This window comes from Thamnophis elegans, chromosome 14 (genome assembly GCF_009769535.1).
Source record: "Thamnophis elegans isolate rThaEle1 chromosome 14, rThaEle1.pri, whole genome shotgun sequence".
NCBI classification, from domain to species: Eukaryota; Metazoa; Chordata; class Lepidosauria; order Squamata; family Colubridae; genus Thamnophis; species Thamnophis elegans.
Window position 1 is genome coordinate 8,075,566 of NC_045554.1, and position 27,604 is coordinate 8,103,169.

General features: G+C 44.6%; 1 protein-coding gene across 1 annotated transcript in view; it reads right to left on the reverse strand.

The window, feature by feature from the left end:
• Window positions 1–27,604, reverse strand: part of XYLT1 (xylosyltransferase 1) — a 170,904-nt gene that overhangs the window by 87,870 nt on the left and 55,430 nt on the right. The window contains exon 2 of the mRNA XM_032230135.1: window positions 24,895–24,933. Coding sequence (XP_032086026.1) covers window positions 24,895–24,933 — 39 coding nt within the window. The remainder of the gene's footprint in view (window positions 1–24,894; window positions 24,934–27,604) is intronic.

The following is a 27,604-nucleotide window of genomic DNA, read 5'->3' on the forward strand; positions in this document are numbered from 1 at the left end:
CTGTACCCCCACTTTTTTTTGCAAGTTCTCCAGGTGTAAATTCAATAACAGTATCTTTTGAAGGTAATAAACTGAACTAATTCAGTAATATATCCAAGCAGCACCTTTCTGAAACAGCTCCTCTTTTTTTCCTTCCTAAACCCCCTTTTTACAAATTAAAATACGTCATGTGTTTGGAGTATTCACAAGGCAAGTGGAATGCAATAAATACCAGTTCCTTCCCTCTCTTGCCTTTTCTTCAAGAGGGACATCAAAAAAAAATTAAATGCTAAAAATGCACCTGCTTGAAAACAGGTAATCAGATAAATTATAATCCTCTTTAGATGTTGTGGAATTCCTTTTTACTCCCAACGCAACACCTTAATTGCTCTGTTTGCAACTGTATTTCCATCTTCATAACCCGCAAAGATTTGCACGGTTTTTCAAATTTCATTAAAAAGCAACTTTCTAATTTGGGGGAGGAAAAAGACGTTCTCCTTCTAAATGAAAAAAAAAATCTATTGCTGTATCCAGATCTGTTTATTGACTTGGCAACGAATAAAGTTAGGAGTCCCAATTTGTGTTGCCAATTTTTTTATTTCTTTCTTGGAAATGTCTTTACATTTTTTCCCCTTTCTTACCCAATCTCTGCTTTCTTAACCCTTTCTTCCAATCATTTTATTATGTAGTGAATGTATATAGTTGTGTTAACTGTGCTAAAATGAAACTAACCTTTATATGACCCTAACTGTTAACAGTGCTAAAGTGAAACCTTTAGATGACCCTAACTGTTAACTGTACTAAAGTGAAACTAACCTTTAGATGACCCTAACTGTTAACAGTGCTAAAGTGAAACAAATCTTTAGATGACCCTATTAACTGTGCTAAAATGAAACTAACCTTTAGATGACCCTAACTGTTAACTGTGCTAAAATGAAACTAATCTTTAGATGACCCTAACTGTTAACAGTGCTAAAGTGAAACTAACCTTTAGATGACCCTAACTGTTAACTGTGCTAAAATGAAACTAACCTTTAGATGACCCTAACTGTTAACTGTGCTAAAATGAAACTAATCTTTAGATGACCCTATTAACAGTGCTAAAGTGAAACTAACCTTTAGATGACCCTAACTGTTAACTGTGCTAAAGTGAAACTAACCTTTAGATGACCCCAACTATTTTGGAGGAAAAATTAGAACATTTATATTTGGGCGGGCTTTTTTCTAGTTTTATGATTGGTTAAGGCCCTGTGGGCCTAGAGCAGTGATGATGAATCTTTTTCACTTTGGGTGCCAATAGCATGCACTCATGCACCATCGCGCATGCCCACATGCCCATCCCCATAATTTAATCCCCCCCACGCCATGCCCCCAGCACATGCACGCATAACATCCCCCTCCCCGTGCATGCACGCACGGCTTTCTTGGAGCCTGGGGAGGGCGAAAACGACCTCCCCTGCCCTCCGGGAACACTGCTATCATATCTCCCCTAGTCCTTGTTTTCATTGTCAATAGCTGACCCAAATTAGTGGATCTACTTTCATACTGTCCATCTGTTTCTTTTATTTTAAAAAAATATATTCCAAAAGGTTATGTTTAAAAATATATATTCCAAAAGGCCTATTTATCCCCCGCAAAAAAACAAGCCCCATAAAATCCAGTGGATCTTAGTTTATCCCAAAGAAGCAGTTATAAGGGTATAGGGATGCAGAGTAATTGTACGATCTGTCTCCTCACTATCCTAATTCTAATAAAACTCACTGCAGCTTTATTTATTGCCTGTGTTCATTAACTTGGTTTCAATACAAATCCATATAGCTGTCTTTAATTAATTTCATTCCAAATTCGATTTTAATTCCGTTTGGTTCTGTAAGGCTACCCAACATGTTTCAACATCCTGCTGTAACCAGCCAGTGCGGATTCCGATAAATTGAGTAAATCTAGTTCATTAAATCCAGGCAGTTCGTTATATCTAATTCAACATGGATCGATCGAGTTCCATTTCGTACATTTCATTTCAGGTTTTAAATTAGTTCAGTTTGTTAGTGCCTCCTAATAAATCTCATCTTCCATGTTTACCTCTTCAAAGTTCAGCCTCTAAACTTTTTCCAACTTTTGCCATTTGAAACAGTTCAGCTAATGCAATTCTAGGCATTTCTCTATCTTTAGATTTCCCCCTCTCGTTGATATTCACCTAATACATTAACAAGTTCATCTTTTATTGTGACTGTAAATCCTCCGTTGAAAGACTTTGCTGGAGGTGAAGGAGCAGAATTCACAGGAAATTAATCAAAGAGGTTTTTGTCAGGACCAGGAGTTTGCTTCATGCTCTCAAGCCTAGGCCAGAATACCAAGCTCAGAGAGCACCAAGGGCCTCCCATGCATCCATCCATGCATCCATCCATGCATCCATCTCCAGAGGATCAGCTCTAGGGGACTTCCAGGGGGACGGTGGCCTCTTTTTGGATCATGCCAGATGTTAATGCTATGGACCATCTTCAAATGAGAAACCTTGGTGACCCTTTCTGGAAATCCATTGCCATGAAACACAACCTCTTCCTGATGATTTGTTTCTCTCCTCCTTCTCAATTACATTTTCTCAAGGCAGGGGGGAGAGAGAGAGAGAACGAGAGACAGAGAGAGAGAGAGAAAAAAAGACAGAAAGGGGGAGGGAGGGTGGGAGAGGGAGATACAGAGAGAGACATGCACACAGAGGGAAAGACAGAGAGAGAAAGAGAGAGACACAGAGAGAGACACAGATACACACACACACACAAAGACAGAGAGGCAGAGATACAGAGAGAGAGAGGGAGGAAGAGACAGAGAGAGGGGGGGGAGGGAGGAAGGGAGAGAGAGATTAAGAGAGACACACATACAGAGAGAGACAGAGAGAGATGTACACACACAGAGAGACAAAGACAGGGAGACAGAGAGAGACAGAGATACAGAGAGAGAGACAGAGAGGGAGGGAGGTTATATATATATATATATATATATATATATATATATATATATATATATATATATATATGTATATATATATATGTATATGTATTTGTGCTGTTAAATAAATAAAGGGTGATAAATAAATAAATAATAAAAATAAATAAATAAAATAAATAAAAAATAAAATAAATAAAAAATAAAATAAATATTTTTTAAAATAAATAAATAAATAAAATTAATATATATACACACACACAGAGGGAGGGAGAGATATCGATAGAGAGACAGAGAGACAGAGACAGACACAGAGAGAGAGAGTGTCACACACACACACACACACACACAGATAAAGAGAGAAAGGAAGGGAAGGAGAGATACAGAGAGAGCAAGAGAGACAGAGACAGAGACACACACACACACACACAGAGACACACACACACACACAAACACACACACAGACAGAGATACAGAGAGAAAGAGAGGGAGGGAGAGAGAGAGAGAGAGAGACAGACAGACACACACACACACAGATACAGAGAAAAAGGGAGGGAGATATATATATATATATATATATATATAGAGAGAGAGAGAGAGACAGAGAGACAGACACAGAGAGACACACACACACACACACACAAACACACACACGCAAACACACACACACACAAACACACCCAAAGAGATACAGAAAGAAAGGGAGGCAGGGAGAGAGAGAGAGATACAGAGAGAGAGAGTGTCACACACACACACACACACACACAGATAAAGAGAGAAAGGAAGGGAAGGAGAGATACAGAGAGAGCAAGAGAGACAGAGACAGAGACACACACACACACACACAGAGACACACACACACACACAAACACACACACAGACAGAGATACAGAGAGAAAGAGAGGGAGGGAGAGAGAGAGAGAGAGAGACAGACAGACACACACACACACAGATACAGAGAAAAAGGGAGGGAGATATATATATATATATATAGAGAGAGAGAGAGAGACAGAGAGACAGACACAGAGAGACACACACACACACACACACAAACACACACACGCAAACACACACACACACAAACACACCCAAAGAGATACAGAAAGAAAGGGAGGCAGGGAGAGAGAGAGAGATACAGAGAGAGAGACAGATACACCCACCCCCCCCCGCCAACACACAGAGGTAGGTTTAGTCCAGGCAGTCTTAAATATCCCTTAAGATGCCTTGAGATGCCTTCTCTAAATATCCATTTTTTCTCTCTCTCTAACTCTGCAAGGGTGCTTGTAGTCTTTTTTTTTTTTTTTGCCCTCTCCTTCCAATCAGAGCTGTCAGGCCATAATTTATCTTTTATCTTAACTGAGAGCAGGGCTCTTCCTGTGTTGGACGAGCCAAAATTACCTCTATTATAACGTTATTTGTACCGGTATCTTCGCTCTGAACCTCCCCCCCTCCCCCCAATGTCTCTTTTCATTAAGATGCTTTCCAGCATGTGCCACGTTGGCTCTGGTTTTAGAAGCAGCTGGGCTAAAAATAAGAGTGTGACAGCCCTCAAGGAGAGCTTAATGTGAAAACTAAATTTGCTGCACAACGAGCTCTCTGATTGGAGACACTGGCTCCCCAGATTTATTAAACCGAAGCTTGGCAAGATCTGCGAGTTTGTTTTGCTGTCTTTCAAACCCCGTAGCATCCATGCAACCTGTTTAGCGAGAGCACTTACGGCTTCTATACCGCTTCACAGTGTTTTCAAGCCTTCTCTATGCTTCCTCGAAGGGGGACACAGAACATATACCACGGAATCATGCGGCTAGAAGGAAACTTGGAGGTCTTCTAGTCTAACCCCCTGCTCAAGGCAGGAGACCTTATATACCAACCAGTAAAAAAACTACATGCTTAATCCCCAAACCCTTTTTAAAAAAAAATTTAAACGGCTGTAATTATGTTAATTCACAGCCTGTAATGATTTACAAACAGTTTGTGAAAAGTCCGACAGAAGTCTGCCACAGTCTTTCAGGGTAAGGCTGATAAGCAACCCATCTTTATTTCCCTTGAAACGCTGCCAAAGACCTAATTGCCAATTAGTTTTGCAAGGCCACCCGGAGCACAGAGTCAAAACGGAGCTTTTCAGAGTTTAAACCGACCAGAATGAACAAAAGTTAGTTCCAGCAAAAGCTCACGTCCGTTTGCTCCTCCTTTAGGTCTTATGGGAGGGGCCAATCATCTCCAAGCCTTACTCCTGAGTCGTCCCTTTTGTCTTAACTGTTCTTGCTTTCTGGCAGCTGTGCGCTTGCACGCATTGGAAACAGGCTCCCCCTGTTCCTCTGCCTCACTGATGTGAGACTCTGGAGGCTCCGGAGGTAGCACATAACTCCCAGATGGCCCGGCCCCCTCTCTGTCTCTAGTGCAGAGCCCTCGTCCGAGTCTAAGAGCCGAGGTGGCGCAGTGGTTAAAGTGCAGTACTGCAGGCCACTTCAGCTGACTGCTATCTGCAGTTCGGTGGTTCAAATCTCACCGGCTCAGGGTTGACTCAGCCTTCCATCCTTCCGAGGTGGGTGAAATGAGGACCCAGACTGTGGGGGCGATATGCTGACTCTGTAAACCGCTTAGAGAGGGCTTTCAGCCCTATGAAGCGGTATATAAGTCTAACTGCTATTGCTATTGCTCTTCCCCAGACTCCAGGACTGGCCTATGTTCCTCCCCAATCTCCTCACTGTTCGACTCCGCTGCCAGCTCTGCTGGCGGGCCACAACGCAACTTTTAAGAACTATGTTGAGCCAACTACACGTTTAGGGTCGTGTGTGAATCTTATCAACAATTCTCCAGGTTTTCACAGGCTGTGTGAACTCTTCCACAGCTTAGCATGAAGGCAGTACCAATCATTCTTCCATGTTTCCAGCTTCTGCTCCAAGGAGCAAGAAATAGCGCCAAGAACTTTCTGTGCAGGCAACACAGATGTTCTTCTGTTGAGCTACATCGTTCTTTCTCCTGACCCTTTGGTAATTGGATTTGATATTCCCAAGATGCAAATTTCACACTAAGCTAAACAGGACAGTAATCAATTGCCCACAGCCTGTTTTTTTAATAATTATACTGGGTAATTATAGACTACTGATGACTATGGCTATGTATGAAGTAATCAAATCACTCAATGTTTTAATGTCAAAAGCTTCTATTTGGGCATTTTTCTGCTCCATCGCTTCTGCTTTAGGAGAAGAATTATGGACTTGAGGGGAAAAAAATAACAAAGAACTTCAGGATAAATGCAAGGGGAACAAAACCTCTAAAGATACCGAACTGGGACCAATTATACTCGGATTTGCCGCTCGGCGAACGAGCTGTCTTTTTTCATGACAAAGAAAAGCAAAATATAGGACCCATCGGGACAGTAAAACCAGACTGAATTAAAATATATTAATGGACTGGATTCCATTGTCCCAACATTACTGCTTTGAGTTTATGTACTCTGCATTCAGGAGAAAGGAGAGATGCGGCTGCTTTTAAAGGAACACAAGAGATACAGAGTAGAATAGCGGTGGTCCGTGAGAAAATTGTGGTGGTCCGAAGAAAAATTATTTGCATGTTTTACATTGCATTAAATCAGGGGGTCCTCAAACTACGGCCCCTGGGACGGATACGTGCAATGAACGCTTGTGTTGCTGCAGAGAGTCTCCCCCTTTGGGGTCTTTTTGTGCAGGTCGGAGGGGGGCAGAAATTCTGAGTTGGGGTCTGCTTCAGCCTCCTGGTGGGGGGCTTTGGGCGAAGGCTGGAGGGAAGAGCCGCTGGTGGAGAAGAGCCAGAGAGCCTCGTTCTAGTGGGGCTGCATCATCGCCTGGAGCTGGCTGACCATCTCAGCCCGCTGAGCCTCCAGGCGCCGGTCCCTGGCCTTGCTCTCCCGCAAGTCTTCCCTCTGCTTGGATAGCCTATGCTCATAGTCCTCAGTGAGGTGCTTCTGCTGAGCCTCCTTCTTGGTTAAATCCAATTTGAACTGAGCTGTTTTGCCAACTTTTTCTCCTGGTGGCTGCTTAGCTCCAGCAATTGCTTCCTGTTGGGGCCCTAAGGAGCCCGGGCGGGGAGGTGAGGAATGGCTGGGAGGGGAGGGGCGAATAGAGGCTAGCAAGGTGCCCCTTGATGTGAGTGACATCAAGTTGGCCACGCCCTCCTAGTCACACGCCCACCTAGCCACGCCCACCCAGCTGATCATTAGGCAGGTCATATGAGTGGTCCGCGGGATTTAAAATTATGAATTTAATGGTCCCTGAGATCCAAAAGGTTGGTGACCCCTGGACTAGAAAGTGTTTCAATCCCACCATTAATGGTGGACCAAGATCTACAGGTAGTCCTTGACTTACTGACCATTCAAAGTTGGAGTGATACTCAAACAAGTGACTTATGACCATTCTACACACTTATGACCATCACAGCATCCGCATGGTTGTGTGATCAAAATTCAGATGCTTGGCAACTGGCTCCTATTGTCCACAAATTCTTGATGCTGCCAAGCTTGGACATCCTTGATGTAAAACTACTGTATTTTAGCAAGTTAGGATTCATGCTATCTGGGGAATTCCGGGAGTCGAAGTCCACAGGTCTTAAGGTTGGACACTACTGGTTTAAAAGATTAACAGAGTTGGAAGGGACCTTGTAGGTCATCTAGTCCCAAGCAGGAGACCCTACACCATTCCTGACAGATGGCACTCCAGTCCCTTCTTGAAAGCCTCCAGGGATGAAGCTTCCACAACTTCTGAAGGCAACTTCTGTTCCATCGGTTGATTGCTCTCACCATCAGAAAATGTCTCCTGATTTCCAGGTTGAATCTCTCCTTGTTCAGTTTCCATCCGTTATTCCTTGTTTTGCTTTCAGGTGCCTTGGGAAATAGCTTGACCCCCTCCTCTCTGTGACAGCCCCTCAAATACTGGAACACTACCACCATGTCTCCCCTGGTCCTTCTCTCCACTAGATTTAGGGTTAGGCCAACACAACATTTGTTGACCAAGTCAAAGGAGCTTTTGTTGGACAGCCACAATGAAACTGGGCATCAGACTACATCGCTACATCAGTGTTGGGGCCCGCTGGCAGCCAGCGGAGCTGGCAGTAGAGTCGGACAGTGAGGAGGTTGGGGAGGAACATGGGCCAGTCCTGGGAGCTGAAGAAAGCTCAGACGAGGGCTCTGCGTCAGAGGCAGAGAGGGAGCTAGACAGCAGTGAGGCAGAGGAACAGCTGGAGCCTGTTCCCAGTGTGTGCATGCGCAGAGCTACCAGAAAACAAGAACAACTAAGAAACAGGGTCAACTTGGGAGTAAAGCCACACCTTGAAGGTGATTGACCCCTCCCATAGGAAACAAAAGAAGAGCGAATGGGGAGGGGTCTTTTGCAGGAAACAATTTGTTCCTTCGGTCGTTTCAAGAGTGGAAAGTTCTGTTTGTGACTCTAAGAGACTCTGTGCCAAGTTTTGCCATGCTCTGCGTTTGGAAACTAGTTATCTGGCAGCTCTCCAAGCGAGATAAGGTCCGTGTAGATAAATATTCCTCTGAAAGACTGTTTGCTAAAGCCTGGCTGACTGTGAATGAAAGGAATTCACAGTCATGTAAATAAAGGGGTTTTTGCCGGCACCCAGACTCTGCTTCTTACTTTTGAAGGAAGCCTGGGACAGAACAATCAGTCCTCCCGGAGATTCCTCTGGATGCCAGTCAGTGGTGGGTTTCCAAAAATTTTTCGAACCTACTCTGTGGGTGTGGCCTCCTTTGTGGGAGTGGCTTGCCGGCCATGTGTTTTCTTTCTTTCTTTCTTTCTTTCTTTCTTTCTTTCTTTCTTTCTTTCTTTCTTTCTTTCTTCTCTCTCTTTCCTTCCTTGTGTCTCTTTGTCCCTTTTTCCTTTTTTTCTTTCATCTCTCTCACTTTTTTCTTTTTTTCTTTTTTTCTTTCTTCCTTTCTTTCTCTTTCTCTCTCTGTGTGAGTCAGTCAGTCAGTCAGTCAGTCTGTCTGTCTGTCTCTCTCTCTCTCTGTGTGTGTGTGTGTGTGTGTGTGTGTCAGTGGTGGGTTTCAAAATTTTTTGGAACCTCTTCTGTAGGTGTGGCCTGCTTTCTGGTGGAACCTCTTCTAACCGTTTCGGTAGATTTGACGAACTGGTTCTACCGAACTGGTGCGAACTGGTAGGAACCCACCTCTGATGCCAGTCCAGGATACAAGATGGATTAAAAAAACACAACACCACGGATTTATGAATTATTACATTGCAGCTTTCAGGGCCCTACATGTGGTTCCTCTCGAAGGAAGACAGAGCACAGTTTTGTGATCAACAGGATGTTGTGACTTCTCTCCTTCTACCCCGCCCCCCCCTTCCTGGCTTTGAAACGTCTCTCTCTCTCTCTCTCAGAAAAAAGTGATCTCATTGCCAATCCTTGGTGCACAAACCCAGCATTGTTGGGGGGGGGGGGGAAAAGAAAAAAGGAAGGAACTCTTCTCTCTTTTTTGAAGAAGTAAACCTTCCTCTTGCTGCAGTTGTCTCACAAGGCCGCGGGCAAAAAAAGAGAGAAGACGACAGAGAAATGATTCTTTTTGACGGGTCCGTTCAACAGCATCCCCTGAAGATCATTTGCTAACGTCAAATGTCGGAATGCACTGGGGAGTTATTTTAGTTTAGTTTTATTTTTTTTTTGCAAACGGTGGTTTGTTTGGGCACGGCTGTGCAAATCACACACACACACACACACACACACACAAACACACACACACACACAAACACACACACACACACTCACTTACCCCTAAGGAGGGGTCCATGCTAAGCAGAGAGTAGTTTTCGCAAAAGAATTTAAATTGAAATGAAACAACAGAAAGCTGTGTAACTATTTTGTATATTGTTGTGTTTGTCTTGTTTTTTTTTCTTTTTGGTTCCCCCTCCCCTTCCCGTTTTTTAAAGGTAAAAATGTTTAATAAAGACTATTTTTAAACATTCTTTGTGAATGTATACCTATAACTCTATGTAAGAGAATAAATGACAGTAAAAATATAAAGCACAATATAGGTAAATAATATTTGGTCATAAGTAGCTAAGTATAAATAAATATAGAATTGTACATAAAAATGGATAATGAATAAGGAGATTATGAACGCAAGATAGAAATGTATAGAAGGGAAAACACTAACTGCAAAGAAACCGATTCGGAACTGCGGTATGATATACGATGGAATTTCTTGTTCCTATGTTTTTTTTAAGTCATGTGTTTGTTTCTGTTGATGTGCTTATGTGTTTAAAATAAAAATTTATTAAAAAAAGACTATTTTTTAAAATGAGCTTAGAAAATTCAGCAACAGTTCATTGCATTACCCCCCGCCCCGTCGTTTTTTTAACCGTCCCCCCTTCTCTGCTATTAAAGCTCATGCTTTATACTTCACTTTATTGCAAGTGCACCTTGTGCCATGAAATTAAATGCCATCTTCAGTGTACATAAACTATAAGAATAAAGCAAAAACAAATATCCTTCATATTCTATGCAATTGAATTTGAAAACCCCGGATATTTCATTCATATGGCACGATACCGGGCTGCACCCCCCGCTGCCCCCGTGCATACGTGCGCAAACCCCCTGCCCCTCGCGCATGTGTGTGCAACACCCTGCCCCACTCCCCCACAAAAATCAGCTGGCTGGCGGGAGGTGCCCGCGCATGCGTGGGGGAGCTGAGCTGGGACGGTGGCTTGCGTGTCCGCATAGAGGGCTCCGTGTGCCACCTGTGGTACCATGCCATTGGTTCCCCAATCACTGCACTAAACAGTAGAATTCTATATAGTTATTGATCTGGGAGAGAAGCTGTTTTTCAGCCTCTTTGCCCTCATCATTTGCCCATCAAAAAAAAAAAAGAAGGCCACAAATTTGGATTGCGCGATCTCAACCTTTGTAACTGTGAGCGGATTGCTGAGGCGCCTAAATTGGATTCCTATCTATCTATCTATCTATCTATCATCTATCTATCTATCTATCTATCTATCTATCTATCTATCTATCTATCTATCTATCTCTCTCTGTCTCTGTGTGTGTGTGTGTGCGGGTGTCTCCCTCTGTCTCTCTGTCTCTGCCTCTCTCTGTCTCTCTGTCTCTGTCTCTCTCTCTGTCTTTCTCTGTCTCTCTCTGTTTTCCTTTCTCTCTCTCTCTGTCTGTCTCTCTCTGTCTCTGTCTCTGTCTGTCTGTCTCTCTCTGTCTCTGTTTTCCTTTCTCTCTCTCTGTCTTTCTCTGTCTCTCTGTTTTCCTCTCTCTGTCTGTCTGTCTCTCTCTGTCTCTGTCTCTGTCTGTCTCTCTGCCTCTCTCTCTGTCTTTCTCTGTCTCTCTCTGTTTTTCCCCCCTCTCTGTCTCTCTGTCTGTCTCTCTCTGTCTGTCTCTATCTGTCTCTCTCTGTCTCTCTGTCTCTCTCTCTCTCTGTTTCTCTGTCTCTCTCTGTCTCTCTCTCTGTCTCTCTCTCTCTCTCTGTCTCTGTCTCTCTCTCTCTCTGTGATGTGAAAATCATAACTTTGACGATGGGTCACAAAGTCATTTTTTTCTGACGCCGGCATAACTTTGAGCCACCGTTAAGGGAACAATCACCAATCGACCCCTGCACCACAGAGATTTTGCTATTCCGGCCCAGTTTCTGATAGTGGCAGCTAAAAGATAAAGGTAAAGGCTCCTCTCACACATAGGTACTAGTCATTCCCGACTCTAGGGGGCAATGCTCATCTCCGTTTCAAAGCCGAAGAGACAGCGCTGTCCGAAGACGTCTCCATGGTCATGTGGCCGGCATGACTCAACGCCGAAGGCGCACAGAACGCTGTTCCCTTCCCACCAAAGGTGGTTCCTATTTTTCTACTTGCATTTTTTTTACGTGCTTTCGAACTGCTAGGTTGGCAGAAGCTGGGACAAGCAACGGGAGCTCACTCCATTACACGGCGCTGGGGATTCGAACTGCTGAACTGCTGACGTTTCTGATCAACAAGCTCAGCGTCATAGCCACTGAGCCACCGCATCCCACAGTCCAATTGTGAAGCCATCTGTCCTATAGTGCGGGTGCCCCTTCTCAAAGCTCTTCCCCCCCTCTCCAACTCCTCAACCCAAACTAGCCAGCATCTAATTGATTGTATAGGATGCCCCTCCGGAGGCCGTGTCTAAGAGGGCAGGCCTTTTCTTGAGGCTGTATTTAATGCTGCCGCTAATCATGGAGATTACGCCGAAACAATTACAGCAGCTAATTAAAGAACAATGCCAGTTTTTTGGCATCTTTTTGCAAACAGCCCGATTGGGAATTCTTAACGGCAAGCAAAGCAAGGATAATTAAAAAGAAAGCTCAATTCCACCCCCTCCCCCTTTACAGATGGGTTGCTGGATCAGGCTGATTAAACGAAGAAATGCTCAGACCAAAGAAAGAAAGAAATGTGCGCGAAAGGGAAACTTTAAGGGTCTAATCTAAATGCTGTTAACGTTGTGGTGGCCAGTGGAGCTGGCAGCAGATTCGGACAGTGAGGAGGTTGGGGAGGAAGATGGGCCAGTCCTGGAGTCTGGGGAAGGCTCTGAGGAGGGCTCTGTGTCGGAGGCAGAGAGGGGGCCAGGGCCGTATGCCAGTTATCAGCTGCCTTCGGAGTCAGACAGCAGTGGGGCAGATGAACAGCTGGAGCCTGTTCCCAGTGTGCGCATGCCAGACGAAGGGAACAGCTAAAGAACAGGGGTCGACTTGGGAGTAAGGCCACAAGTGGTGGATGAATGGCCCCTCCCAGAGGAAATAAAAGAGGAGCAAAAGGGGAGTGGAGTTTGCAGGAGACAATTAGTTCGCTTAATTGGTTTGTGACTCTCCGAGACTCCTTGCCAAGTTTTGCAGATATCGGCCTGGCAGCTCTCCAAGCCAGATAAGGTCTGTGACTGTAAATCCTCCCTTGAAAGACTTTGCTGGATATGAATGAGCAGAATGCACAGGAGATTAATACAAGGTTTTTTTTGGGGGGGGGGAAAACAAGGAGTTTGCTTCATGCTCTCAGGAAGCCTCGGTCAGAACATTCTTTCTCATGAAAATGGAAACTTAAATCAGATTGCGGGGCAAATATTGTCCTGGTTTTCTTTCTCTCAAACACTTTGGTTTTTTGCATGCTTTCGAACTGCTAGGTTCGCAGAAGCTGGGAGAAGTAACAGGAGCTCACTCTGTTACATGGTGCTAGGGAGTTGCCAGACGAAGGGAACAGCTAAAGAACAGGGATCAAATTAGGAGTAAGGCCACAGGTGGATGATGAATGGCCCCTCCCAGAGGAAATAAAAGAGGAGCGAAAGGGGAGTGGAGTTTGCAGGAGACAATTAGTTAGAGTTGCCAGACGAAGGGAGCAGACGAACAGCTGGCTACAAACCCTGCACCACTTCAGACAAATGGCTATCCAACCTCTTCTTAAAAACTTCCAGTGTTGGGGCATTCACAACTTCTGGAGGCAACTTCTGTTCCACTGATTAATTGTTCTAACTGTCAGGAAATTCCTCCTTAGTTCTAGGTTGCTTCTCTCCTTGATTAGTTTCCACCCATGGCTTCTAGTGAAATTTGTCACTTTCTGGTGTGAGGAACCAAAAGTTGACTTTTTGTCTTTTTTTATAGTCATCTTCTGTCAACACACTTGGGGCTTCCATGGAATGGTGAGCAAAGGGAGAAAGATCTCCTTCATCCAAAAGAGGAACGCTTAAAAAAAGAAACAAAACATCCCTTTTTACATAGAAATTTGCCCAAAACGTTCATGAATGGCTGCACTTGTTGGAGTCAATGTAATATCTGAGGTAACATGACTAGGGAGGTGGTCGTGGGACAGAAATAACACATATAGGTAGCCTTTGACTTACAACAGTTTATTTAGTAGAATAGGATAGGATAGGATAGGATAGGATAGGATAGGATAGGATAGAATAGAATAGAACAGAATAACAGAGTTGGAAGGGACCTTGGAGGTCTTCTAGTCCAACCCCCTGCCTAGGCAGGAAACCCTACACCACTTCAGACAAATGGTTATCCAACATCTTCTTAAAAACCTCCAGTGTTGGAGCATTTATAACTTCTGGAGGCAAGTTGTTCCACTGATTAATTGTTCTCACTCTCAGGAAATTTCTCCTTAGTTCTAAGTTGCTTCTCTCCTTGATTAATTTCCACCCATTGCTTCTTGTCTTGCCCTCAGGTGCCTTGGAGAATAGTTTGACTCCCTCTTCTTTGGGGCAACCCCTGAGATATTGGAAGACTGCTATCATGTCTCCCCTCGTCCTTCTTTTCATTAAACTAGACACACCCAGTTCCTGCAACCGTTCCTCATATGTTTTAGCCTCCAGTCCCCTAATCCTCTTTGTTTCTCTTCTCTGCACTCTTTCCAGAGTCTCCACATCTTTTTTGCCTCGTGGCGACCAAAACTGAATGCAAATATTCCAAGTGTGGCCTTACAAAGACATTATAAAGTGGTATTAACATTTCACGTGATCTTGATTCCTTCTCTCTGTTGATGCAGCCTACAACTGTGTTGGCTTTTTTGGCAGCTGCTGCACACGGCTGGCTCCTATTTAAACGGTTGCCCACTAGGACTCCAAGATCTTCCCTCCCATGCTGGGCTCTGCATTATGGGCCTCTGGGACAAATTTAGGAATCCTCGCCACACAAGGGAATCCTTTAAATCTGGATTTCCTAGCAACCTCTTGTTGCTAACGGGCAGCCCGTTAGAATCCCGTAGAAGAGGCTCCTTCATGTATCCTACTCTGACCTCTGAAATATCGGCCGGCTTGTATTTTTCCAAGGCTAAAAAAAACCCAACGCTGACAGCATGTAGGATTTGTGTGCCAGCGTGAGTGCAGAGACCCCTACGCTCCGTTACATTCGCAGGAACAATATCAGAGGTCATCATCGCGCCGCTCGGAGGCAAACAGACGCAAAAGAATTCCCCCATGCACAGCCTGCACGGAGCATTGGTGAAGACGGGACCTTACAGTGGGACCTTTGAATCCTGTACTTTTGGTAGGTTGAAGAAGGATAGGTCTCGATGGGAATCCAAGAAAAATCATCATCATCATCGTGATTTCTTGTTTCTTTTTACTCTTCTTTTTTACTTCTTCAACTGACCCACCAGAGTTCATCTTAGGGAATAGAATAATATAACAGAGTTGGAAGCAGGGGTGGGTTCCTGCCAGTTCTAACCTCTCCTATAGAAGAGGTTCCACAAATCTACACTGCCGTTTAGAACCGGTTCCAGCTCCTTCCTTCCCCCACCCGTCCGCACATCATCCAGATGAAGAGCGAGAGGAGGAATTCTGGGAGTTGAAGTCCACAAGTCTTAAAGCTGTCAAGTTTGAACACCCCTGGGCTTTTTTTTTTCTAAAGGGTTAGGGGTGCAAGGGTCTTGTAACTTGACAGCTTTAAGACTTCCGTACTTCAATGCCAGAGTTCCTGAGCCAACATGACTGGAGGAGGAATTCTGGGAGTTGAAGTCCACAAGTCTTAAAGCTGTCAAGCTTGAACACCCTGGTTTTTTTTTTCTAAAGGGTTTGGGGTGCAAGGGTCTTGTAATTTGACAGCTTTAAGACTTGCATGCTTCAAATACCAGAGTTTCTGAGCCAACATTTTGGTTGCTAAGCAAGAGCGTTATTAAGTGAGTTTCACCAGATTTTACAAATTGGCCACACCCACCCAGTCACATGACTGCCAAGCCACTCCCACCTGGTCACATGGTCAGCAAGCCACTCCCACAAAGCAGGCCACACCTACAGAAGAAGTTCTAAAAATTTTTGAAACCCACCACTGGTTGGAAGGGACCTTGGAGGTCTTCTAGTCTAACCCCCTGCCTAGGCAGGAAACCCTGCTGCCCTATGCCAGGCGGGCTGGAATAAATCGCGGTGGCTCTATTTTGTGATGGGGGGGGGGAGGTCCCCTGGGTATTGTGTGATCTTGACTGTTTCCTTGCAGATATTTCACTAGCCAGTCAGGTAACAACATCAGTGCTAGAAGAGAAAGGGGTTTGCAGAAGAGAGCAAAACCCACTCCTTTCTTAGCACTGATGATGTTTCCTAGCTGGGTAGTGAAACGTCTGCAAGAAGACTACCAAGTTTAGACAGCGCCAAGGACTCCGCAGTCCCTCTCCTCCCTCCTCTGAAAAAAACCCACTCCTTTCTTAGCACTGATGCTGTTACCTAGTTGGGCAATGAAACATCTTCAAGAACACAACCAAGCTCAGAGAGCACCAAGGACCCCACAGTCATTGTCCTCCTCCTCCTCCTCCCTCCCTCCTCTGAAAACCCCACTCCCTTCTAGCACTGATGATGTTACCTAGTTAGGTCACAAAATGTCTGCAAAAGACAAGCACAGTAATAGAGCACCAAAGTCTCCATAATTCAACTCTGAACTACAAATATTCACAGTTATTAATCCATTTTGGGACTGCATAAGAAAATGGTGTCCATATAGACCAGTGTTTCTCAACCTTGGTAACTTGAAGATGTCCGGACTTCAACTCCCAGAATTCCCCAGCCAGCATTCGCTGGCTGGGGAATTCTGGGAGTTGAAGTCCGGACATCTTCAAGTTGCCAAGGTTGAGAAACACTGATATAGACTGAGCTGGTTTCTCCCCCGCCCCCCATTTGTACTTTAATATTATTTCCCCTGTCGAAGGACCATATTAAGGGACATTTTCCAAAAACCCATTTTCCAGTAAATCTACAACAGCTTTCAACCGATTATTAGTAAAGCTTATAATACACTCAAACCTGAACATCGCTTTCCTAGAGGTGCCATTTAAGTGTAAAGCAGATATTGCTAGTATCACAGGGCCCAAATGTACAAATATTTTGCTTTCTTAAAAAGATACAAGGCATTTAAAAAAGAAAACAGTTCCCCGGCTATTTTTAGCCTCGCTTGAAGGATCTGCTTAAGCACACACTGATTTATAGAACTGACTGTTAGATTTGCAGCCTGACTCATCCTCAAAAACTCAAGGCTTGCGATGGTACTTAAGATGAATAAATAATTGTGCATCGTGAAAGAAATAAATGGAAAAGCTGCTTTAAAAAAAACAAAACAGAACCGTTATTGTTTACAAATTCTTTTCCCAGATATATGCCTTCTCCTTTCCAATGTCTACAGGATTAATTGCATTTGGGTAGAAGTTAAGGGATGCGGTGGCTCAGTGGCTAAGACCCTGTGCTCGTCGATCAGAATCGGTTGTCAGTTCGGCGGTTCGAATCCCTAGCGCTGAGTAACGGAGTGAGCTCCCGTGACTTGTCTCAGCTTCTGCCAACCTAGCAGTTCGAAAGCATGTAAAAAATGCAAGTAGAAAAATAGGAACCAACTTTAGTGGGAAGGGAACAGTGTTCTGTGCACTTTCAGCGTTGAGTCATGCCGGCCACATGACCCTGGAGACGTCTCCAGACAGCGATGGCTCTTCAGTTTTGAAATGGAGATGAGCAACGCCTCCTAGAGTCAGGAATGTTTAGCACATGTGTGCGAAGGGAACCTTTACCTTTAGAAGTTAAAGACTAGTTCCACATTCCCTTTGCTGACTCCCTTCCTGCTCCCCTCCCCAAATTAAGGGTCTTGAAATTTATTTCCAAAGTCCTAAATTTATGCCAACACTCGATGTACACCTGACTGGCTTTGTATTCTGCAAAGGCTGGCATTGGGAGTATTGTAAAAGCAGTGGCAGAACTTGTGGGCAGAGTTAAAAGAGCAATAAGCCTAGAATCTCTGCGTAGCTGCAAGCAAAGTCCAACTCACCTTGAATTAGCAATAGCAATAGCAGTTAGACTTATATACCGCTTCATAGGGCTTTCAGCCCTCTCTTAGCGGTTTACAGAGTCAGCATATTGCCCCCACAGTCTGGGTCCTCATTTTACCCACCTCGGAAGGATGGAAGGCTGAGTCAACCTTGAGCCGGTGAGATTTGAACTGCCGAACTGCAGCTTAGCAGTCAGCTGAAATCGCTGCAGTACTGCACTCTAACCACTGTGCCACCTCGGCTCGGAATTACTTATCTACTTCCTAGCAACAAAAGTGCATATAGTGAAGGCTATGGTTTTCCCAGGTGCAATGTTTGGCTGTGAAAGTTGGACCATAAGGAAGGCTGAGCGTCAAAGAATGGAGGCCTTTGAACTCTGGTGCTGGAGAAGACTCCTGCATTGAGTCCCTTGGAGAAGAGCTTCATGCTGGGAAAGATGAAGGGCAGAAGAAGAAGGACTGCACGGCCATCCAACCGGTCAGTCCTAGAGGAGATCCACCCTGACTGCTCTTGAGAAGGCCAGATCCTGAAGAGGAAATTCAAAGACTTTGGCCACCTAATGAGAAGGAAGAAGGACTCCCTGGAGAAGAGCCTCATGCTGGGAACGATGGAAGGCAAAAGAAGAAGGGAACGACAGAGAATGAGATGGCTGGATGGAGTCACCAAAACAGTCGGCGTGAGCTTCAATGGACTCCAGAGGATGGTAGAGGACAGGAAGGCCTGGAGGAACGTTGTCCATGGGATCGCGATGGGTCGGACACGACTTTGTAACTAACAACAACAACAGCAATTCCTAGCACAGAGGTGTTCAAACTTGGCAACTTTAAGACTTGTGGACTTCAACTCCCAGAATTCTCCAGCTTTCAAGGTCCCTTCCAGCTCTGTTATTCTAATTCTAATCTCATTTTCCACCCAGGAAAATGCCACCCAATCTTCTATCCTCTTTTGAAGACATTTCAAATGCACTTCTCGTTCGTCCAACTCAAAAGAGAATGGGCAAAGAGGAAAGGCAGATATTTTTGGAACAGCTGTAGACTAGACCAGCCCCCCCCCCTTCCAGTCTGGAAAATCCCAAGTTTGGTTGCTCATGTAGACTGTTTATTTTGGCCCTTGACTGGCCAATTCTGAGTCACCCATCTTGGCTGGGTGTGTAACTTCCCCGAGTGGCCCTCAAGGTCACCGTCCAAATTGGATTTCAACAATTCGACAATTTTGCCTTCCGACTTGCAAGTCCCAAAAAACCCGAATGTCCGTCGCTTTAATCTCAAGCTGGCAATTTTCAAAAAGGTCAAAACTGTGAAGAAGGCTCCCTTTGATGGGGATGAATGTATTCAGAAAAGGGGGGGGGCGGCAAAAGTCTATTCTGGTCATTACTTTGATGCCGTTTTTTAAAGAAAGTGACAACTTCTATTCCCTCCAGCTGTCAAGTCACACCTTCCTGGGGTTTTTTCAACCTCGTGTGGAAAATTCCACTTTGAAAGGTTGCTTCCAAACTGATCTGGATCAAATTTAACTGACTGCTTGCTGTTTATTGCTGGGATCAAGGATATTTGCTCTCTCCCCCCAAAAAGATCCTCAAAATGAAACTCAAAGACTTTGGCCACCTAATGAGAAGGAAGAAGGACTCCCTGGAGAAGAGCCTCATGCTGGGAATGATGGAGGGCAAAAGAAGAAGGACTGCAAGGCCATCCAACCGGTCTGTTCTAGAGGAGATCAACCCTGACTGCTCTTTAGAAGGCCAGATCTTGAAGAGGAAACTCAAAGACTTTGGCCACCTAATGAGAAGGAAGAAGGACTCCCTGGAGAAGAGCCTCATGCTGGGAACGATGGAGGGCAAAAGAAGAAGGGGACGGCAGAGAAGGAGGTGGCTGGATGGAGTCACCGAAGCAATCGGCATGAGTTTCAATGGACTCCAGGGGATGGTAGAGGACAGGAAGGCCTGGAGGAACATGGTCCATAGGGTCATGGGGCTACAGTCACCAATTAGATGGTCTCCAGTTTCACCTTTGACCACCTTACTTCTAACTGCCATTCTGCTATCATTCAAAAGACCTTCCGTTCTGGCCTTGGATGATGCCAGTTGAGTTGGCGCACTCATGTCCTTGCGCTGAGACGATTGTTTCCCTGCTCCCCTTTTCAAGAAATTGCAATTTTACAGCCGCGGGCCAGGTCAAACTAGGATCCGGTTTCCCTTCGACGGTTATGCGTAGGGGCCCCGGAGAGAGTTGGATCGGCTGCAGGCATTCATCGGGCGGCTTCTCTTTTGCAACGGTTCTTTGGATTCTGTGATCTTCCCGAGTTCTTTTCTGTACCGACATCCCTCCGTAGCGATCTCCCGCTGGGCTCCAAATTGTGTTTCCCTTCTGTTCCTGGCTTTACTTAAGAGTAATCCCCTCCCACATTTATTTCTGACAAAGCCAAGCCAGGGAGCGTGGCTGCTTGGAAAGGAAACCTGATTCTCAGTCATTAATTTTCCTGTTTTCCAATCAAGAATGTCCAATTCAGCTTCTGCCCAAATCAATTACGCCTGCAGTATACTGAATAATCAGAACAACCCAAGTATTGACGGCTTTAATTATGTTCCCTGCATTTAATTTGGTGCTCAAATTTTTTTTCAGATTCATTTTATATATTGAGATCAAGCTCTTTTTAACTTGCTCACGGAAGCTGCTGCCTTTAAACCTCAATATTTACGCCCTCCTTCTAATGTCCTTCACACTTATGACGATGGTGGCATCCCCATGATGACGTGGCCAAAATTCAGACTGACTCATAGTTTATACTTTTATGATGGCTGCAGAGACCCGGGGTCATTTGATGATCTTTTGCGACCTTCTCACTAGCAAACCAGATTCGCTTAACAACAGTGTAAAAAAAGGTCGTAAAATGGGGCAAAATTCGCTTAACTGCTGTCTCACTTAGCGCAAGAAATTTGGGCTCAATTGTACTCATCAGTCAAGGACTATCTGTTAAGGGAATTTGACAGAAATCCCCCAAATGCTCAAAACTCTCTCTCTCTCTCTCTCCCTATCTATCATCTATCTATCTATCTATCTATCTATCTATCTATCTATCTATCTATCTATCTATGTATCTATCATCTATCTATATCTATATCTATCTATCTATCTATCTATCATCTATCTATCTATCTATCTATCTATCTATCTATCTATCATCTATCTATCTATCTATCTATCTATCTATCTATCTAATCTATCTATCTATATCTATCATCTATCTATCTATCTATCTATCTATCTATCTATCTATCTATCTATCTATCTATCATCTATCTATCTATCTATCTAATCTATCATCTATCTATCTATCTATCTATCTATCTATCTATCTATCTATCTATCTATTCTGTCTGTCTGTCTGTCTCTCTCTCCCTACCTACCTACCTACCTACCTACCTACCTACCTACCTATTGTCTGTCTGTCTGTCTGTCTGTCTCTATCTATCTATCTATCTATCTATCATCCATCCATCATCCATCCATCCATCCATCCATCCATCCATCCATCCATCCATCCATCCATCTATCTATCTGGCTCTGTGTATGTATGTTCCAGCATAACTCTGAACACCTCGAGTAATTTCAACCAAACTTGGTACACAGATGACTTACTCTCTGGAAACAAATACTGTGTGCGGTAAGGCACCCCTAAAACCCCTCAGGGTGTGTGTTCTGTTAAGATATAGCCTGTTGTGCCTTCAAATGGCTTCTACTGTACTGCCGTAGAATGGCTTCTACTGTACAGCGCAGTGGATTTGCCATGGTAACGGCTTCACAGTAGTCCACAAGGGGGCTCCCTCTGTTAAGGGGGAAAATCCAACATTAGAAATTACATTTGGTTCAGACATTTTCCCCCTATAAATAAATACCGGGGCAAACGCAGGTTATCGGCTAGCTAAGAATAACAACAGGGAAAGAAGACTTCAATGAAACTGCAATGCAAGATTTTCACAGTCTTCGTTCCCAATGTCCCTCCAGACCTTTGATTTTCCTAGTTGGTAACTTTCCAGATCTCTGACTTTCCACAGACAAGCTGAATTCATGGGGTGGGCGGGGGAATAAACCGCAGATTACTTCCTTGGTCAGGTATCCTGACGTTAAAACCAAAAAGCCGCCAAATTACTTCTTTCTAGCAAGCCAAAGTTGGAACACTTTGGTGTCTTCATATCACATCTCTTTTCAGCCCATCTTCACAGAGCCCCCACAATTGGGACACACCCCTCAGTCATTAAGCAAAGGAGCCACTAAGCGAAACTCCATCTTGTGTTTATAACATGGCTTTACTTTCCCTTTGCTTTCCCGGACCTGCGAAAGTTGTAAACGCAAGGATTGTTCACCAAATGACTTCCCCATTCCCTGCCATCAATCCAGACAGTCGCCAAATGAGACAGTCGCTAAACGAGGACTGCCTGTAATTTGAAATGGAAGAATCCCACAGGAACAAGCGTGGAGAAAATTGTAAAATTTGCAGCAAAGTGTTGGCTTGTTTACCGGAAGCTAAGATCCTTGGAGAATTTGACTTCCAGCATCAAAGAACATTCTAAGACTAATTACAAGCTAAATCCTTGCTGTTATGAATTACCTTTCAATGAACCATTTTAATAGGTCTTTAATAGGTCTTCGTGACTCAGCCTCTTGAAAGTTGTTGATTATTACTTAATTACAGACGACTGTAAAGCTTTGTTCTACATATGGAGCTAGGAGAAGCCGAGTGTTAGCAGATTTTTTTTGGTGGGGGGGTGGTTGGATTTCGCCATTCTTGTTGCATTTGCCTGTAAACTGACTTCAGCCCAACCGTAAAAGGGGAAAGGATCAGGGGTGAAATCCAGCCGGTTATGTCAGGTTCTGGAGAACCGGTAGTGGAAATTTTGAGTAGTTCAGAGAACCGGTAGGGGAAATTTTGAGTAGTTCGAAAAACTGGTAGTGGAAATTTTGAGTAGTTCGGAAAACTGGTAGTGGAAATTTTGAGTAGTTCGGAAAACTGGTAGTGGAAATTTTGAGTAGTTCAGAAAACTGGTAGTGGAAATTTTGAGTAGTTCAGTGAACCAGTAGTGGAAATTTTGAGTAGTTTGGAAAACTGGTAGGGGAAATTTTGAGTAGTTCGGAAAACTGGTAGTGGAAATTTTGAGTAGTTCAGAGAACCGGTAGTAGAAATTTTGAGTAGTTCAGAAAACTGGTAGTGGAAATTTTGAGTAGTTTGGAAAACCGGTAGTGGAAATTTTGAGTAGCTTGGAGAACCGGTAGTGGAAATTTTGAGTAGTTCGGAAAACTGGTAGTGGAAATTTTGAGTAGTTCAGTGAACCGGTAGTGGAAATTTTGAGTAGTTTGGAGAACTGGCAGCGGAAATTTTGAGTATTTCGGAAAATTGGTAGTGGAAATTTTGAGTAGTTCAGAGAACCAGCAAATTCCACCTCTGGCTGGCCCCAGAGTGGGGTGGGAATGAAGATTTTGCAGTATCCTTCCCCTATCATGTCCACCAAGCCACGCCCACCAAGTCACGCCATACCCCCCAAGCCACAGAACCGGTAGTAAAAAAAGTTGAATTTCACCACTGGAAAGGAGGCCTATAAAATATGGACACGCATCCTATCTTTGATTTAAGCCTCCAAGCTGCAAGATATAAAAATGTGTACATAAAATTCCATCGTTGGTGTCTTGCTTTATTGCTGGAGTGTCCATGTTTGGCCACGTTAAGACTTGTGGACTTCAACTCCTGGCTGGGGACTTCAAAAAGCTGGCTGAGAAACTCTGGGAGTTGAAGTCCACTAGTATTAAAATAAGGGACGGAGTGGCTCAGTGGCTAAGACGCTGATCTTGTCGATCAGAAAGGTCAGCAAGTTCAGCGGTTCAAATCCCTAGCGCCGCGTAATGGAGTGAGCTCCCGTTCCTTGTCCCAGCTTCTGCCAACCTAGCAGTTTGAAAGCATGTAAAAAATGGAAGTAGAAAAATAGGTACCACCTTTGGTGGGAAGGGAAGAGCGCTCCGTGCGGCTTCGGCGTTGAGTCATGCCGGCCACATGACCACGGAGACATTTTCGGACAGCGCTGGCTCTTCGGCTTTGAAATGGAGATGAGCAGCGCCCCCTAGAGTCAGGAACGACTAGCGCATAAGTGCAAGGGGAACCTTTCCTGTGACCTAGTCTTAAAATATCCATTTGCCAAGTGTCTGAATTTCAATCATGTGACCTTGGGGAGTTGCAACAGTTGCAAGTTAAAAAACGGTCATCATTTCCTTTTTTTAGTGCCGTTGAAACTTCAAACAGTTACTAAATGAGCTGTAACTTATGAAGATATTAAGAGCCAGGTTTTAACCCAAAGGAGTGACTGATGACTAATCAGACCGGTTAAAGTACAGGCCTTAGCACTATCACATCAGGGCTGCATAAATCCACTTGTCCACTAGAGGGCAGCCATGCTTGGACGTCTAAAATTTCTTACCACATGACCAGTTTTGGTAGTCTATTAGAGAGCCTTCCTTGCAAAGCAATAGCAATAGCAGTTAGACTTATATACCGCTTCATGGGGTTTTCAGCCCTCTCTAAGCGGTTTACAGAGTCAGCATATTGCCCCCACAATCTGGGTCCTCATTTCACCCACCTCGGAAGGATGGAAGGCTGAGTCAACCTTGAGCTGGTGAGATTTGAACCGCCGAACTGCAGATAGCAGTCAGTTGAAGTGGTGCTGCAGTACTGCACTTTAACCACTGTGCCACCTCGGCTCTTCTTTGATTCCTGGACTTTGATAATGATCACCTTAGAATAGGGGTGTCAAACACAAGAGCCATGGGCTGGATCCGGCCCGCCGGGTGCTTAGATCTGGCTCACGGGACTGCATGCAGCTCTCCCGCATTCCATTTTGGCTGGCAGAGGGTTGCAGGAGGCCGGCGCAGCCAAAAACGGACCTTGGGAGCCTGTTTTCACTGGCAGAGCGTTTAGGCCACCACAGGCGCCTCCAACATGAGTGACGTTGAGTTGACCATGCCCATCCTGGCCACGCCCCCCCATCCGAGATCAAGCACAACCCTGATGCGGCCCTCAATGAAATTGAGTTTGACACCCCTGAATTAGAAGGGAAAAAACCCCCCAGCATTGTAGGCAATCTAACTTCCATCCATGATGGGGATGAAACCTTCCCTTTCGACAACCCGAAGTCTTCCCCCAAACATCCTGTCATTTGAAACCACGTTTTCACCCTTTTGTATGCAATGAAAGAGCCAACACTCACCTGTGCTTCGAAGCCTTTATCAGGGTTCAGAGGTGGATCCTGTAAAAAGAACACCAAAAGTTGATTAGCAATAGCAATAGCAGTTAGACTTATATACCGCTTCATAGGGCTTTCAGCCCTCTCTAAGCGGTTTACAGAGTCAGCATATTGCCCCCAACAATCCAGGTCCTCATTTTACCCACCTCGGAAGGATGGAAGGCTGAGTCAACCCTGAGCCGGTGAGATTTGAACAGCCGAACTGCTGAACTAGCAGTCAGCTGAAGTAGCCTGCAGTACTGCACTCTAACCACTGCGCCACCTCGGCTCAATTATTTTCAGAACGCTTGATTGGTCAATAGAGACTGAACTACAGTTAATGAATACAGTTCCACCAGCTGTTCTCCAGCCTATATATCAGGCAGTGGTGGGATTCAGCCGGCTCGCACCTATTCGGGAGAACCGGCTGTTAATTTTCTAAGCAGTTGGGAGAACCGGTTGTTGGAAGAAATCTCCTTTTGTTTTTCCCCATTTTACAGGGCTAATCCTGTAAGGAAGGCAGGAAGGAAACATTCTGGCGTTGTTTATAGCCTCATCTTCATTGTCCTGCTTACAGAAACTGCCTCTCCAGTTAACCCTTATTCCATTGTAACAGCTAAAGCGAAGCGCCCATCGATGTGAGTGACATTGAGTTGGCCATGCCCACCCACTCTCTTGAGCACTGAGCCATACCTACCCAGCTGGTCATTAGGGCAGAGAACCGGTTGTTAAATTATTTGAATCCCACCACTGATATCAGGGATGGCTAACCTTTTTCGCCATTGCATGCCGTAAGCGTGCTAAACAGTGCGCCCGTGCGCCCGCACCCATAATGCAATGCACGTGTGACCCCACTCCCCGCATGCACCCCCCCTTGCCCATTTTTTTGCTTCCAGGTTGGAAGCAGCAGAGGGATGAAAGAGCCTGCGATAGGCGCTTCATTTAAAAGGAGATTTCGGTGGAAGATCTCCAGTGAAGCTTTCAGGGTGTTTGTGGATCAATCTAAATAGCGTTTTGGCTTCCCAGCATAGATTTTTTTTAAAAAAATAAAATAAAATGTTGCTAGGTCTCTTAAAATGCTAAATGAATTTGTGCAGCCCTCATAAATCCAACCAACCATTTAACCGGGGTCAGGGAGAAGCAAGACTTGAAACATACAACCGAATCTCCATTGTAACCAGGAGAGAGAGAGACCTTGAACTCTGCAGAACTGTAACTACCCCCATTGAATCCTGGGCTGAGCTTTGATAAACATTCCCACTTCAACCCTTAGGCTTTTCAAAAACCACAATACCCCTTTGTCTTCCTCCTCCCCCACTCTTCCCGTTCTGCCCCACGGCTCCCGCACTATAGCTAAAAACTAGTATTCTTAAAAAAAAATTGTTCGTGAAAACAAATGTCCTATCCCCAGTTCTCTGTCCAGCAATTCGCTTTTCAATTATCTGAAACTTTCGGGGCTATTTTTAAAGGCTGCCCCCTCCCCCCCATGGAACACGCATTGCCAGTTATCAGAAGGGGGGAATAATTTCAATAGCAGAGTTGGAAGGGACCTTGGAGGTCTTCTAGTCCAACCCCCTGCCTAGGCAGGAAACCCTATACCGTTTCAGACAAATGGCTATCCAACATCTTCTTTAAGGCTTCCAGTGTTGGGGCATTCACAACTTCTGGAGGCAACTTCTGTTCCACTGATTAATTGTTCTAACTGTCAGGAAATTTCTCCTCAGTTCTAAGTTGCTTCTCTCCTTGATTAGTTTCCACACATTGCTTCTTGTTCTGCCCTCAGATGCCTTGGAGAATAGTTTGACTCCTTCTTCTTTGTAGCATCCCCTGAGATATTGGAACACTGCTATCATGTCTCCCCTAGTCCTCCTTTTCATTAAACTAGACATGCCCAGTTCCTGCAACTGTTCCTCCTATGTTTTAGCCTGCAGTCCCCTAATCCTCTTTGTTACTCTTCTCTGCACTCTTTCTACAGTCTCCACATCTTTTCTACAACATGGCAACCCAAATTGTTTCAAACAGTTTGTGGGGAGAAAGGGGGCACAGTTTTCTCAGCCAGGCCAAGTCAAAGAATTATTCAACCCAATCGGACTCCGAACGCAGAACAAAATAGAACACCGGAGGATTTTTTTCTTTAAGGAATAAGGAATTGCTTCTTAAAAAGCCACAAACACCGAAAAAGATTTCTGTTTAACTGTTCTGAAAAGTGAATTGGGGCATCCGACTTCCCGGGCGTTGGTAACAGAACTAATGAGCAGCTACTAATACAGGTAGTCCTTAACCTACGACAAGCGAGACCAGAATTTCTGTGATTTAGGTGAGGCGGTTCAGTGAGTCACACCCTGTTTTTTAAAAAAAACCTGTTTGCCATGGTTGTTAAGCGAAGGACTGTGATTGTTAAGTGGTCATTAAGTTGGATAAGCATTTGCCTGAAGTGGTGTAGGGTTTCCTGCCTAAGCAGGGGGTTGGACTAGAAGACCTCTAAGGGTCTTTTCCAACTCTGTAATTCTATTCTATTCTATTCTATTCTATTCTATTTTCTTCATTCTATCTTCTATCTTCATCTATCTTCATTTTATCTAGTTAGAATAATTAACTGCTTCCCACCAGAATTTGTGAATGCTCCAATACTGGAGGTTTTTAAGAAGATGTTGGATAACCATTTGTCTGAAGTGGTGTAGGGTTTCCTGCCTAA